The sequence below is a fragment of the Gastrolobium bilobum genome, unplaced genomic scaffold (assembly GCF_033153095.1).
Source record: "Gastrolobium bilobum isolate Gb01-03AN ecotype WA unplaced genomic scaffold, APGP_CSIRO_Gbil_v1 utg4635, whole genome shotgun sequence".
NCBI lineage: Eukaryota > Viridiplantae > Streptophyta > Magnoliopsida > Fabales > Fabaceae > Gastrolobium > Gastrolobium bilobum.
The window spans coordinates 324,668-340,331 of NW_026897744.1; the positions used below are offsets into that span (position 1 = coordinate 324,668).

At 37.2% G+C, this 15,664-nt stretch overlaps 2 protein-coding genes across 2 annotated transcripts; both read left to right on the forward strand.

Moving 5' to 3' along the window:
• Positions 1-3,586: 3,586 nt before the first annotated feature.
• On the forward strand, positions 3,587-5,154 carry LOC133309739 (UDP-glycosyltransferase 83A1-like). Its single transcript, XM_061510541.1, has 2 exons — positions 3,587-4,073; positions 4,251-5,154. The coding sequence occupies exons 1-2, from the start codon at positions 3,587-3,589 to the stop codon at positions 5,135-5,137; spliced, it is 1,374 nt and encodes a 457-aa protein (XP_061366525.1). The 3' UTR covers positions 5,138-5,154.
• A 6,849-nt stretch (positions 5,155-12,003) lies between these two features.
• LOC133309736 (UDP-glycosyltransferase 83A1-like) lies at positions 12,004-13,522 on the forward strand. The gene is made up of 2 exons (XM_061510538.1): positions 12,004-12,490; positions 12,636-13,522. Exons 1-2 carry the CDS (start codon positions 12,004-12,006, stop codon positions 13,520-13,522), a joined length of 1,374 nt encoding a protein of 457 aa, XP_061366522.1.
• The last annotated feature ends 2,142 nt before the right edge of the window (positions 13,523-15,664 follow it).

Genomic DNA, 15,664 nt, shown 5'->3' on the forward strand with positions numbered 1-15,664 from the left:
TACTCCGCGTCCAAAGTCGCTCAGTTGTTCTGGGATTTTGTGGGCAAGCTCCATGGTTTGCCGGAGTCCATCGTGTCTGACCGTGACCCAATCTTCCTCAGCGATTTTTGGCGCTCACTATTCAAGCTGCAAGGCACAAAACTCCATTTTAGTTCCAGCTATCACCCACAGTCAGATGGCCAAACAGAGAGAGTTAATAGGTGCTTAGAAAATTACCTCCGAGCTTTTTCACACAGTCACCCTTCGTCCTGGTCCAAATTTCTCAGCTTGGCAGAGTACCATTACAACACGTCCTTTCACTCGTCAACAGGGATCACACCATACCAAGCTATGTTCGGGAGAGCCCCACCGAACCTGTTGGCCTACTGTCTCGGATCTTCAGCTAATGAAGCTGTTGATTCCACCCCCAGCGACAGAATGTCTCTCATGCAAACATTAAAAGAAAATTTGGTCCGATCCCAACAAGTGATGAAAGCTCAAGCGGATAAAAAAAGAAAAGTTTGGAACTTTACCGTAGGGGATCTGGTACTCGTCCGTCTACAGTCGTACAGGCAACTATCCATGAGTCGCAGATCATCACAGAAATTGGCCTTGAGGTACTACGGCCCGTTCGTAGTAGAAGAACGAGTGGGCTCGGTGGCGTATCGCCTTCAACTACCTTCAACAGCACGGATCCACCCAGTGTTTCACGTGTCCTTACTCCGGCCATTCCGATCAACTCAACCCTTCAAGATTCATGCTTTCCCACCCACAACAGCGGAAAACCCTCTTAAGCACACGCCTTTAGCTATCGTTGGGTCTAGGAATATTTGGAGGAGAGGTGTCTTAGTTCCTCAGATTTTAGTCCAATGGTCAGATCTACCACCAGAGGACTCGACATGGGAAGACGAATCAGAGCTATCTGTGACAGATCTTCCTCACAACAAAGGGGACGAATATGGGCGAAACTCTAACCTTGGCCACTCAGAGCGAAAGGAAACACAGAACCAGACGCGCAACTATGGAGAGAGCGCAGTCGTAATAGGGGAAACAAAGAAATCAGAGGGAGACACTACAAGCTTTGAAAATGAACACTATGACCCTAAGCTTCACGCAACCCCACTTTTAGCTGACAAAGCCTGCTCCTCGTCAAGTCCCCAGTTCCCACATTCAACGGCTAAGATACAAGCCCCTATGTCGATGCAATCCTCACCATCTGTTCATAATGGATCACAGCTGGCAGCCAACGACTCTCAAAATCCAACGCATCAGATTGCATTGGTTTCAAACAAAGCAGCTCCACCGTCCAAAGTGCGCTCCACCTATCCTCCACTACCAGCTACTCAATCGTTGCCACCCTTTAGCCCCACTGTTGGGCCACAGGCTATGTTAGTTCCTTCACAGCAGCCCACGTTTGCTCCAAAACTCAGCCTTGAGGACAAGTCTGTTGTGGGAGGGCGGAGTGATGTAACGGGTTTAATGAAGAAAGAAGACCCACGACCCATGTCAACCAGAAGCGGAAGAGTGACTAACAAACCATCCCACTTGAATGATTTTATTTTGGGCTGAGAATGCCAGATAGCCCAATAGGAGGCACTCTTTTATTGTAATATTGTCTTTAATTACCACCGGTTAGACTTTCAGTCCACGTATCCATTAGTTGTATTACAAATAGCCTATGAAGCCAAGAAAAGGGAAGATAGAAAATTCAGCAATCTCTCTCTTGTCTCTCTCTCAGCCCTATCTTCTCCTTACTCTTACACTGATACAACGAACCCTGTTACACACAAACACAAAACAATTATCATAGTATAACTTATAATAGAATTGCAACTTTATAAGACATAGTTATAAAAGACATATATCCAAACAAAAAGATATCAAGATATTGTGCATATGATTTGGAGAAAATAAAAATTGATTTTTTTTAATTTCTTTTTTTTGTAAATCTTTTTTTTTTAATTTTTTCGTTTTAAGTAAAAAGATTCAATACTGTAAAAACGTAAGTTTTTACGCGGCGCTTTTATTAGTTTTTACCAAGAACCATTTTTACTTGCGTTTTAACACGCATCACTCTAGTAAAAACGTAAAAACATAAGTTTTTATGTTTTTACACTAGTTTTTGACAACAATGCCTACAACACTCTTATTTAAGAAAGAAAAGGTGAAATATAATAACTCATGTAATGGACATGGTTCATAAAATTTGGATTAACTAATTAAGGAGAGAGTCTTATGAGGTAAACATCTTTAAAATTTGAAATTTTCTTGTTGGCCGCTTAAATACTATAAGCTTGTGGATGAATGTAAGTGTTTGCAATGTTGCATGCAGGGGGCAGTGTGTGTGCAGACAGGCATGAGACTGTGCCTGCATTCGCGTAGACGTGAACTCTAGAGGAAAAAAAAAAATATTAATTGAAAAAAAAAAAAAAAAAACATGTCCAAATGGTTTTATATTGTTATGCAACACTTATAGAGTAATCCAAGATCATCATGTGGCAAATTCAGGGTTATTAAAATAAACCGACCTATTCGGTTGGACCGGTTTGCACATAAGTAATGAAAAATAAAATGCTAATTACTAAGTTAAATTTTATTTTATTTTTTGTATTTTTACTATATATCATTACAAAATTTTAATTTAAGCTGCGATTGATTGAACTAATAATCTATGATCCAATATCTTGATCGAATTGATGATCGGTTCAGATTTATTAATATGAAACAAATCTCATATGATCCTTTCTATATCATAAATCCAGGCTAGTTTTTTAATAAAACTTAACAAATACGTGTTAATAAAGAAGAAAAAAACCTCGACTATTTAAATCACGACTACTGTGAGGGGAGGGTTGGATCACGAGTGCGAACCCTGGTTTAGTATGCAAATATGCTGAGCTCAAGGATCAGATGAGGTGGCTACAAACCGAGACAGAGTGCCGAGTATCCGTTGAAGCCTTTTCTGATCATCGTTACATCATATTTTTGGCCAACCAAAAAGGGCTCAATCCTTATATAATATCTCTATAATACACCATGTCACGTACGAGTTTTTAGGCTTAAAACATTGATGCTACATAGACTCATTTTTTAGTTCAGTACATCAATTTACTTTTTATTCTTTCTACGAAATGGGATTGCGAGGATTGAACTTGTAATTGTTGGATATTGTTCATATTTCAATGATAAGCTTGTTAGTCATTCACACAAAGAAAGCCAACCGGGATTTAATGGAGCTGCTCCATTTGGGGTATGGGAGCAATGCCCTTGGGATCACGGAGGTCAGGTGCTGTTGTGGACATTGGACTTATTTTATCTTTATAGATTGTGTGACTTGTAATGATTGCGGTGTAAAAAATATAATGAATATTATTGTACCTAATTTACATTAGGTGGATCAGGGTAGGGTAAATTTTGCGACTCCGTGTTCAGTTACAATAATAATTGCCGTAGACTTTAATATCATATAAAACATCAATTCAAACTAAAAATTCAACTTAATGATTTTATATAATAAAACCAATATATATATTAATATATGTGAAGTCAATGGCGCTCGCAACTATAAAGATTGGAGTCTCTGAATCAAAAGAAACACACATACAAAATGATCATTCCAAGCGTGCTAGTTTTACCAATTCCAGCTCAAGGACACGTCAATCCCATGATGAACTTCTCACAAAATTTGGTTGAGCGTGGATGCAAAGTCTATTTTGTGAATACAGACTTCAACCATAAGCAAGTGGTGAGTTCCATGGTCGAGCAGCAAAAAAGCCTTGACGAGTCACTGTTAAAGTTGGTGTCAATCCCAGATGGTTTAAAACCTGAGGATGACAGAAGAGATATTAGCAAGCTATGTGAGGCTATAGTCAGCACCATGCCTTCTATGCTTGAGAAGCTCATTGAGGAAATTCATTTGAACGGTGAGGATAGAATCAGCAGTATAATTGCAGATGTGAATATGGGATGGGCTTTGAATGTTGGAAACAAGTTGGGAATCAAAGGAGCTCTCTTCTGGCCTGCATCAGCTGCCATGTTTGCCTTTCAATGCAACATCCCCACACTTACTGATAATGGAATCATAGATTCTGATGGTAATTAATAATATCATACTTCACTAACCAGATTTATTTGTTTCTATTAATTACTTTTTTTTTTTAGTATTATCTATTAATTACTTCACCCCACCCCATATGCAGGATCATGAATTTATTTTGTCTTTTTTTTCATAGTATATATTAAAATTTATCTAATTTTTTTTTTCACTGCAGGATTACCAATAACTAAAAAGACATTTCGGATATCACCAACTATGCCTGTGATGGACACAGAATCCCTTTTATGGAGAGGTCTAGCTGACTCAAAGGATTTTAAAAAATTAATTAATTTTTTTATGGAATCCGCAGAAACTACAAATTTGACAGAGTGGTGGCTTTGCAACACTACATATGAACTTGAACCTGGGGTATTGTCCTTTGTTCCGAAGCTCCTACCAGTTGGTCCATTGCTGAGAAGTTATGACAATAAAAGTGTAGACGCAAGATCAATTGGACAGTTCTGGGAAGAAGATATGTCCTGCATGGATTGGCTTGATCAGCAACCTCATCATTCTGTTTTGTATGTTGCATTTGGTAGTTTCACTCTTTTTGACCAAAACCAATTCAATGAACTAGCACTTGGACTAGACCTTACAAATAGACCATTTCTTTGGGTTGTGCGTCAAGATTCCAATAGCACCAATAAGATAACATACCCCAATGAATTCTTAGGTAGTCATGGCAAGATAGTTTCATGGGCTCCACAACAAAAGGTGCTAAGACACCCTGCCATAGCTTGTTTTGTTAGCCATTGTGGTTGGAATTCAACCATGGAAGGTTTGTCTAATGGGGTGGCCTTCTTGTGCTGGCCTTATTTTGGTGACCAATTTTATAACAAAAAATACATTTGTGATGAGTTGAAAGTTGGGTTGGGATTTGAGTCAGATGAAAATGGATTGGTGTCACGCTCGGAGATAAAAACAAAAGTGGACAAACTGCTTAGTGATGAGAACATAAGATCAAGGTCTCTGATGCTAAAGGATAAGGTAACATGCAACATAGCAGAAGGAAGTCGCTCTTTAGAGAATTTCAGCAAGTTTGTCAAGTGGCTGAAAGAATAAGGACTGGCCTTTTATGCATATTTTTTACGTTATATATGTTGCCTGAAGTGATTGCACCAACAGCTAATAAATATAAGCTTGTTTGTTTTAGCTAATAAATTTAGATTAATTTCCTTATTAATCCATTACCTGATTAGAATGTTTTTTGTTTTTTTTGTTTTGGTAAATGTGATTTGAATGTTTTTATCAGCGTGTTGTTATTTTTCTTTTAAAAAATTATATGCAAATGGTTTTGGAAGTGATTAATATATACTTTTAATTTTTTAACTTTGATTAACCATTGTTATTAAGATCGGATCCGAGGGGGAACCGAATGTGTGATCCAATGAAGAATACATATAATATATATATATTTTTATTGTGATTCTATTATTATATTTATTATATACTTTTATATAAATTTAATTCAAGTTATTTAACAAAAAAAACTACTGGTTAAGTCATTGATCGATTAATACAGTATCTCCATCGAATCAACTACCAATTTGAATTAAGAACTCTCGTAGAAAGTCTTCATATAATGATCTCGATAAAATACACTAGGCTGATCAGAGGTCACAATCCACGGAATAAGGCCCAAACCCACGAGGTTCAGAACGAGGTGCGATGTCCCCATCGCGCATTAGAGGGCGCGATGGTACCATCGCGCCTAAACCGCCTGTCAACATGACTTCAGGGATAAGGAAGCAATCAAAGGAACTAGTAAAGATCCACCGCGACATTGAACAAATAAACAGAAGACAGTATCAGCTTGTCACCACTCTACCAAGATAGCCTGACATAATGCGATAAGGCTATGGAAGCACCAGCTGAATCTGCAGCCCATAAACAGCCAATCAGAAGTCATATCTCATACCTAAGGCGGCATCAAATCCACTATATAAACAAAGGGTACATGTACAAGTATCAAAATTTAATTTAGTAAGAATACACATACACCTGACATTGATACTGACTTGAGCGTCGGTATTTCATTGCAGGTACCCCTAGTCCGAATCATCGCGTCAAGGGAGAATCATACTCATCGCATCATCAACTACTATCACCAGCCCAGGAAACACATAACTCAACCCAAAGTCTTCGCATCTCAACCGTGTGTGAGCAAGCTCGATTCGCTTTGGCCAGCCCATATAGTATTGGTCTGATCATATACTAATTAGAAATTGCATTTTCCCATTATAGTTTGGAAAAATGTGTCCTACAATGTAAAATTGTATTATTTTAATTGAGGGAAAAAAATAGATCATAGAGAAGAAAATTTGGACAAAAAAAAAATGTGGGTCTTCGTATTGTAATACCTTGGCTGAATATAGAAAATACAGAAAATATGCAGAGCAACTCTTCCTCTCTTTTTCAATATTTCTTTCTTTCCATTTTCTTTAATAACAATTAATAAAAGGATTTTATTAGAAATCCGAGATGCAACCCCATTGAAACAGCTATGAGCTGAACAGAGAGGACATGAACTTTCTAGGGTTTTATTTGCGTTTTTGTGAACCATTTTTGGTTGCTTTCTAGATTGACAACATTTGCCAGCGGAGAAACAGTGGACATAAGAGAGTTTGATAAGAAATGAGGAGAGGGAGCGTAGGGAAACGAGTGATGGGTTAGAATATGTACTTTTGCAAGCAAGCACTGTGGGACTAAGCTTCATAGTCAAATATTCTGGCTTTTGTTTTTTTTTTTAACTTGAATCTTGGTTGATTGACAATCCTCCTTTTTACAGTCTACAAGTAATTTTATTTTTTGTGTGTAGTGTCTTTTCTGTTACATAATATTGGTTGAATTTTTTAATTATTAAGTTTATTATTTGATTTTAATTATTTCCTTATTTTAGATGTATGTGTTTAATATTAATTGATTTGTAATCAGTAATATAACTGGGGCTGCATCTTACTTCCATAGGTTCTAAGATTTTGGGACATTAAAATAGATCCTTAGCTTTAGTTGGTTTGTTCAATTTGGTCAAGTGTAGACAAAGATACGGATTTATCAATAGAGACAAGAAGGATGTAGCAATTTGGTTCAGGAGTACAACCTTTCCCATCTTGGGCTCCTATGAATTCGAGGATTATAAGGTGAGTAGATGAATCGCTTAAGTCATTTGAGGGCAACAACCCTCCACAGTTAGCTGGACCATTCCTACGCCTCAACATGGTGTTGGGAGGCAACGACCCAACAAAAAAACCAAATGTGAAAGGCACTTAATCCAAGCTTCGTCAACGCCGTCACTCTAATCGACAGTATCTCCCCCATAGCCAACTCTTGTGGCAACATTCTCCTCAGAACCAGCCATTAAAGACATAAACAAAGAGATGGAGATCAAAGTCTGAAGTGGGTACTTATTTGCAAGGGGAATAAAACACTTGGAGAAGAAGCTAAGCAATGCACAGCAAACAGCCACAACAAGCAGGAAGCTTGGAAAGACGAAAACCTTAACAAAGACACACTCCAGAATGAAGAAGCCCACTGAGAGGGGAATAAGTTTTTGGGATTTATGAGGAATCGCAAAAGGGAAGCAACTAAGTGCAACAAAAGGGGATATATATATGTATATATATATATAGGGTTTATCATCTATTATTTAACATGACCACAAAAATTTTCCTACACACACAACATTTTGTGGGGCCCGCAGCAAAAAAAAAAAAAAAACTTCGGCACGCAAAACGAATCTCTATAACATAACACAATCACTTTTCCTACAACATAACTCTTATAAAACCCATATATATATAGGGACAGGTTATATTTACAAACTTTTTTGTTTACAAACTACATTATCTTCTCGCGGGAGAACACTGGTTACACTATGTTCTCCCGGGAGAACATAGTGTAATTTGTAAAAAAATTCAAAAAAAGTTTGTAAACGGATCTTTCCCCATATAACCAGTGTTCTCCCGAGAGAACATAGTGTAACTAGTGTTCTCCCGGGAGAACATAGTGTAGTATGTAAACAAAAAAGTTTGTAAATATAACCTGCCCCTATATATATATATATATAAATATATTTGAGAAAAATATTTCTCAAGCAGCTTGAGATAACTTTATCTTCGGCTACTAAATTATAACCGTACAAAGCTGAATTAATGGTGATAAAGAGAGAGATAGAGAGAAAAATATTGGGTATGACTCATACTTTGCATGTTGATGATAACTCTTTGTCGGGGTTAGCAGAAAGACAACTGGGGTCCTATGAATAGCTGCTGTTAGGATTTTTTCTATTCTTATTTATATTCTCCTTGTAAACCAAGTTACTTGTAACGAGTGGCAATGAGATGAATATAGTATAGACAAGCTGGACATAGCCTAAATCACTGTGTTTATTCTCTCTCTCTCTCTCTTTCTTTTTTCGTTTGCGATTAGTGTGATTGTCGATTTTCAACATTTGGTATCCAGAGCTTTAGTTCTTCTACTGGGGTTCCTGTGTCAGGTTGCGGTGTCGCGATTTGGGATTTTTCTTGACATAGAGAAAACTGCAAAATTGATTTAGAGAGGATGTCGACTGGCCAATCACGAATCGAGATTGAAAAGTTCGAAGGAAAAAAGGTTCGAGTTATGGAGGCCGAAGATGAAGGCTTTGCTCATTGACAGGGACGTGTGATACGTGATCAAAGATAAGAAGCCATCGGTACCAACGAAAACTGTCGGTGATGGAATGTCAGGTGAAGGCGAGTCGAAGGAGTTGAAGGCGTGGGCCAGAGACGATCGAAAGGCGCGAAGCTTGCTCTGGTTATGCCTGGTAGATAACGTTTTGGTGAACGTAACTTATGAGCTGATCGCGAAGGATCTCTGGACGAAGTTGGGAGGTCTGTATCAGAGCAAGTCACTCGTGAACAAGCTGTTCTTGCGAAGGAGGCTGTGTAATCTGCGGATTATCAAAGATGATTCTTTCTCTGCTCATTTAAATGAATTTAATACTATTTGTTCCCAACTTTCTTCTATAGACATCAACCTAGATGAGGAAGACAAAGCTTGCACCTTGTTCTATTCACTACCCAACTCTTGGGAGCACATCATTGTGTCAATTGGTATTGATGTTAATAAACTATCGGTTGAGACAGTTGTTGCTTCCTTATTATCTGAGGAGATGAGAATGATAGGTTTTGAAGGTACAAGCAATGAGACTCTGGTTGTTAGAGGGAGGAGTGGTGAAAAATCAAAGTCTGGTAACAGAGGTAGATCGAGGGGACGGTCCAAGTTCTGTGATAAATCTGAAATAAAGTGTTGTAGGTGCAAACAGGTTGAACATCTGAGAAGAAATTGCAGAAGCAAAAGTGTAGGTCCTGAGAAGCGGGATGATTCACAACCTTCTGCTTCAGGTACAAAGAAGGATGATGATGATAGTATAGGGGACTTGTACATGGGGTTTGACAGTCATAGTAACTGCAATGACTGGATTGTTGACACTGGAGCATCGTTTCATATGATATCTCACAGGGAGTGGTTCTGCACCTATGAATCATACTCTGGCGGTACAATTAGAATGGGAGATGACACGACTAATGCTAATGTGGGGCGTGGGAAGGTAAAGCTGAATATGAGTGACAGGACAGTCAAGAATCTGCCGGGCATTATGCATATTCTGGTGCTTACCAGAAATCTGATCTCCGTTGGTAGTATGGTAGATGCTGGTATTAATTTCAACAGTGACAAGCATTCTTGTAAACAGACTCGAGGAACTTTGGATATTGCAAGAGGAGAGTGCCATGGTAAATTGTGAAAATTGTTGGATAGCATAATATTCAGTGGTGAAAGCTATGTTTCAAAACAGGCGGAGGATGACACTGCTATGTTATGGCATAGGAGGCTGGAGCATATTGGAGGAAAAGGTCTAGATACTCTGACATAAAAAAAACTAGTGGATGGAATTCCGAGCTAATTTTTGGGGTTTGAATTTTGCAAGCATTTCCTGCAAGGGAAGAAAAATCGGGTATCTTTTGATTCCGTAAGACGAAGAGCCGAGGGGATTCTGGACCTAATACACAGCGATGTGTTTGGCCCCACACTTGTAGCATTACATGAAAAATCAAGGTATTATGTTTTTTTACTGATGATTCTTTAAGATATGTTTGGTTATATTTCTTGCACAGCAAGGATGAAGTGTTCGATAAGTTCCGCGAGTTCAAGGCTTTGGTGAAAAATCAAGGTGTTGAGAACTGACAATGGAGGAGAGTTCTGTTCAACAAAATTTGATCAGTTTTGGGTGAGTAATGGGAAATATAATAAGGGAAATAAATACACTATGATTTTTATTTTGAAAAAAATAAAAAATTTCTTTTATTCCCCATCTCTAATTCCTTTTACGATTATTCCTGTTTCTTGAGTCCTTTCAGATCCCCACAAAACACTTATGTAAAAATGAAAAAGGTGAAATATAATAAGGAGAGAATCTTATGAGGTAAACATCTTTAAAGTTTGAAATTTTCTGGTTGGCCGCTTAAATATTATAAGCTTGTGGATGAATGTAAGTGTTTGAAATGTTGCATCTTGCATGCTGGGGGCAGTGTGGGTGGAGACAGGCATGAGAGTGTGCCTGCATTCGCGTAGACGTGAACTCTAGAGGAATGAAAAAATACGTCTTAATGAAGAGGAAAAAAACCACCAATATTTAAAGGGAAAAGTGTGTATTTAAAGGATGTAAAGTTGTGTCATTTTAAGTGAGAGAAAGAGATAGATAAAGGAGGAGAGAGAGTAGACAAAAAAATATGAAGATGTGGATCTCATCTTTTTCTGAGAGTAAAAAAATATAAGTTGTGTCATTTAAAATGAACTCTAGAGGAATGAAAATACGTCGTCTTAATGAAGAGGAAAAAAACCACCAAAATTTAAAGGAAAAAATGTGTATAAAGGATGTAAAGTTGTGTCATTTTAAGTGAGAGAAAGAGATAGATAAAGGAGGAGAGAGAGTGAACAAAAAAATATGAAGATATGGATCTCATCTCTTTTTGAGAATAAAAAGATATAAGTTGTGTCATTTAAAATGACAAATATTTTTCCCATATTTAAATTACGACTAGTGTGAGGGGAGGGTTGGATCACGTGTGCAATCCCTGGTTTAGTATGTAAATATGCGGAGGTCAAGGGTCGTATGAGTTGGCTACAAACCGAGACAGAGTGCCAAGTATCCGTTGAAGCCTTTTCTGATCATCGTTACATCATATTTTCGGCCAACCAAAAAGGGCCAAAATCCTTATATTATATCTGTATAATACACCATGCCATGTAAGAGTTTTTAGGCTTAAAAGATGGATGCTAGATAGACTCATTTTTTAGTTCAGTATATCAATTTAATTTTTATTCTTTCTACAAAATAGAATTGCGAGGATTGAACTCGTAATTGTTGGATATGTTTCATATTTAACATTCAAATGATAAATTCACACAAAGAAAGCAATGGGGATTTAAGGGAGCCTCCCCATTCGGAATAAGGGGGCAATACCCTCGGGACCACGAAGGCCAATTACTATTGTGGACATCGTGCTTATTTTTTTTATTTTTTTTATTAATTTGAATTTGTGCTCATGAATAATTATGGTTGATTAGGATTCCTTAAGCCTATTTATATTTTTTTTATAAATTGAATGATTTGTAATAAGTGCGCTGAAGAAAATATAGTAAATATTATTGTACGTAACCCATATTAGGTGAAGGTGAATCAGGGTAGGGGAAATTCTAAAACTTCATGTTCGGTCCCAATAATAATTCTGAAATTCGGAGACTTTAATATCATATAAAGTATCAATTCAATCTAAAAGTTTAAGGTCAACTTAATGATTTTATATAATAAAAACAAAATATGTGAAGTCAATGGAGTTGGCTACTATAAAGATTGGAGTCTCTAAATCAACAAACACAAATACAAAATGATCATTCCAAGCGTGCTAGTTTTACCATTTCCAGCTCAAGGACACGTCAATCCCATGATCAACTTCTCACAAAATTTGGTTGAGCGTGGATGCAAAGTCTATTTTGTGAACACAGATTTGAACCATAAGCAAGTGGTGAGTTCCATGGTCGAGCAGCAAGAAAGCCTTGATGAATCACTGTTAAAGTTGGTTTCAATCCCAGATGGTTTAAGACCTGAGGATGACAGAACAGATTTTGGCAAGTTTTTTGATGCTATACTAAGCACCATGCCTTCTATGCTTCGGAAGAAAATAGAAGAAATTCATTTGAATGGTGAGGATAGAATCAGCTGTATAGTTGCTGATGTGAATATGGGATGGGCTTTGAATGTTGGGAACAAGTTGGGAATCAAAGGAGCTCTCTTCTGGCCTGCATCAGCAGCTATGTTTGCCATGCAATGCAACATCCACACACTTATTGATAATGGGATCATAGATTCAGATGGTAAGTACTAATAATATCATACTTCACTGACCAGTTAGTTCTATTAATTACTTTACACAACCCCAAATGCAGGATCATCAATTTTTTTTGTCCTTTTTTTTCACACTATATATTAAAAGTTATTTAATTTAGCTTTTCAATGTAGGAATTTCAATCACTAAAAATACATTTCGGATATCAGCAACTATGCCTGTCATGGACACAGGATCCCTTTTATGGAGAGGTATAGCTGACTCAATAACTTCTAAAAAAATATTTAAAATTTTAATGGAAGCCGCAGAAACTACAAATTTGACAGAGTGGTGTCTTTGCAACACTACATATGAACTTGAACCTGGGGTATTGTCCTTTGTTCCGAAGCTCCTACCAGTTGGTCCATTGCTGAGAAGTTATGACAATAAAAGTGTAAATGCAAGATCAATTGGACAGTTTTGGGAAGAAGATTTGTCCTGCATGGATTGGCTTGATCAGCAACCTCATCATTCTGTTTTGTATGTTGCATTTGGTAGTTTCACTCTTTTTGACCAAAACCAATTCAATGAACTAGCACTTGGACTAGACATTACAAATAGACCATTTCTTTGGGTTGTGCGTCAAGATTCCAATAGCACCAATAAGATAACATACCCCAATGAATTCTTAGGTAGTCATGGCAAGATAGTTTCATGGGCTCCACAACAAAAGGTGCTAAGACACCCTGCCATAGCTTGTTTTGTTAGCCATTGTGGTTGGAATTCAACCATGGAAGGTTTGTCTAATGGGGTGTCCTTCTTGTGCTGGCCTTATTTTGGTGACCAATTTTATAACAAAAAATACATTTGTGATGAGTTGAAAGTTGGGTTGGGATTTGACTCTGATGAAAATGGATTGGTGTCTCGCGAGGAAATAATAACGAAAGTGGATCAATTGCTTAGTGATGAGAACAAAAGATCAAGGTCTCTGAAGTTAAAGGAGAAGCTAATAAGCAACATAGAAGAAGGAAGTATGTCTTCTGAGAATTTCAGCAAGTTTGTTAAGTGGCTGAAAGATTAAGGAATGGCCCAACCACTAATAAGGTTGTTTGTTTTAGCAAATAAATCCAGTTTAATTTGCTTATTGTATCCACTTCATGATTTCAATGCTTTTATCAGCGTGTTATTATTTTTTGTTTATAAAAATTAAATTTTATATTTACCATCATTTTTTCCTTACAATCTCATTAACATCCCCGTCTCAAACCAGTTCAATTAACATACATATGAAACAAACAGAAACAGCGGAAGATTTAACTTACGAAAATACGAGCTAACTTTTTCCTTTTCTTTAATCCCTTTTTCACATGACATAACACATTACCTACTTCTTCTAATTTAATTTTTATTTGACGGAGACGAAAATCGGACAGAGTAACCTCTGTAAATCGGACAACTGGAATTTGCAAATCTCACACTCAAGGTTTCTTGATAAACAGTTTATACCCATCCATGGGCGCTTGCATAACTTGGCTCCGTGCCACTATGTCTAACAGCATGCAAATCCAACAGGTAAACATATAACTTAATACTGCATCATAATATAAACATGCCTGAATACATAATTGTACATGCATCAAAACGGAAACATGTACAAAACATATACAGGCCATATACAAGTATCGGATCAGACATCATGATCCACCAAAAGAATGAAATACAAAATAACCAGAATATACTCCAAAATAGCAGTAGCCTACAGCTGCTCCAAAATCTGGTCTGTCGTAGCACCTCTACCCACGGGTCGTGTCCTTGCCTAGTGTGGACACACCGGGAATCTGAGAACCTGAAATGATATCCCCAAAAAAAGGTGAGATAACAAATCTCAATAAGCTCCAGGTTTATAGAGAATTCTTCATACCCCTGGGCCTACTCCTACATGAGCGTCAGATACAGAGTATACAAAGCAACATATAACAGATATCATCACTAAACAAAACATATATACATATCTTATCAAAGGCGTATGCAGTCATTCCCATAGGAGGACCCCAAGCAGAAATCAATGCACGTATTCCCAACCCAAAGCGGAACCAGACATATTAGAGGCGTACACCGTCAGTCTCAAGGGAGGACCCCAAGCGGACATCAGTGTACAATACAATCAATGGCCAGAGATAATTACAGAAATCATATCAGAACAAAACATATCATATTATCAAATAGTTCTATATGAATGCATCTATACAAAGCATCAAAATAATCATACAATCCAACCATAGTTCACTAACTATGGTGGAGCACTCAAGCAGGAAAAGACTCCTTAAACATAGAGCTTACCTCTTGAAGCTTTACTAATTCGCTTACTTATAGCACAAGTTACTTATATAGCTCCAACAGGATCCAAACCTTTTCAGTCCCTAGGCACACCTAAAGAAAGAATCCAAAACAAAATCAATAAAATGATACCAAGCTGTGATTTTTTTTACATAAAGCATACATTTTATCGCTTACTTTCATTTCTTTACATTTTTGCCAATTCTATGCCACTACACAAGTCAAGACCATCATTTCTTAAGATTCTTATTTAGCACATTTACGAATGGTTACTCTCAATACAAGCAACCACCTTGTTTCATAATTACCTAGGGTCCTTGGATGACCCAAACAAGTTTCTAACATACTCTTTACAATTTTTAACAATTCCTAGCTCTACAATTTTCTACATAGCCGAAACCAATACAAGGGAAACTAGGGATTCCCTACAATTCATTTCATAACACAAGGTTCCGAAGTTGTTTATGTATTTCCTTAACCAATTAAGCACGACTTAGGTATATTTTCTTTCAAGAGGCCTTGGGGTTCATTTTAAGGAAACCAAAGTATCTTTCATAATTTCTCAAACCATTTCACTTAATAATTTTACCAATTTCTTGCATTAGAAACTCAACACAACATCCAAATAGTTTTTAACATAATTATCCCTGAATAGACCCTAATGGCCAAAATCCATAGGGAGGTTTTCCAAGGGATTTTCAACAATGTAATCTCACTTTCACACTTAAGCTCAACATACACTAATATTCAAACCCTCACAATTTATGTAATTAAATTTTTGCGCAATAAACCCTAAATAACTCATCATGGCCGAACCTAGGGGAGGGAGGTGCAATGGGATTTTTCAATTTTCCAAACACATGTTAATGCTTAATTCACACTATAA

Excerpts from the sequence above, each read along its gene's own strand:
- LOC133309739 (XM_061510541.1), top strand. The coding sequence starts at position 3,587 with ATGATCATTCCAAGCGTGCTAGTTTTACCAATTCCAGCTCAAGGACAC. Across the intron at positions 4,074-4,250 it reads TGGAATCATAGATTCTGATG|GATTACCAATAACTAAAAAG; the intron begins GTAATTAATAAT and ends TTTTCACTGCAG.
- LOC133309736 (XM_061510538.1), top strand. The coding sequence starts at position 12,004 with ATGATCATTCCAAGCGTGCTAGTTTTACCATTTCCAGCTCAAGGACAC. Across the intron at positions 12,491-12,635 it reads TGGGATCATAGATTCAGATG|GAATTTCAATCACTAAAAAT; the intron begins GTAAGTACTAAT and ends TTTTCAATGTAG.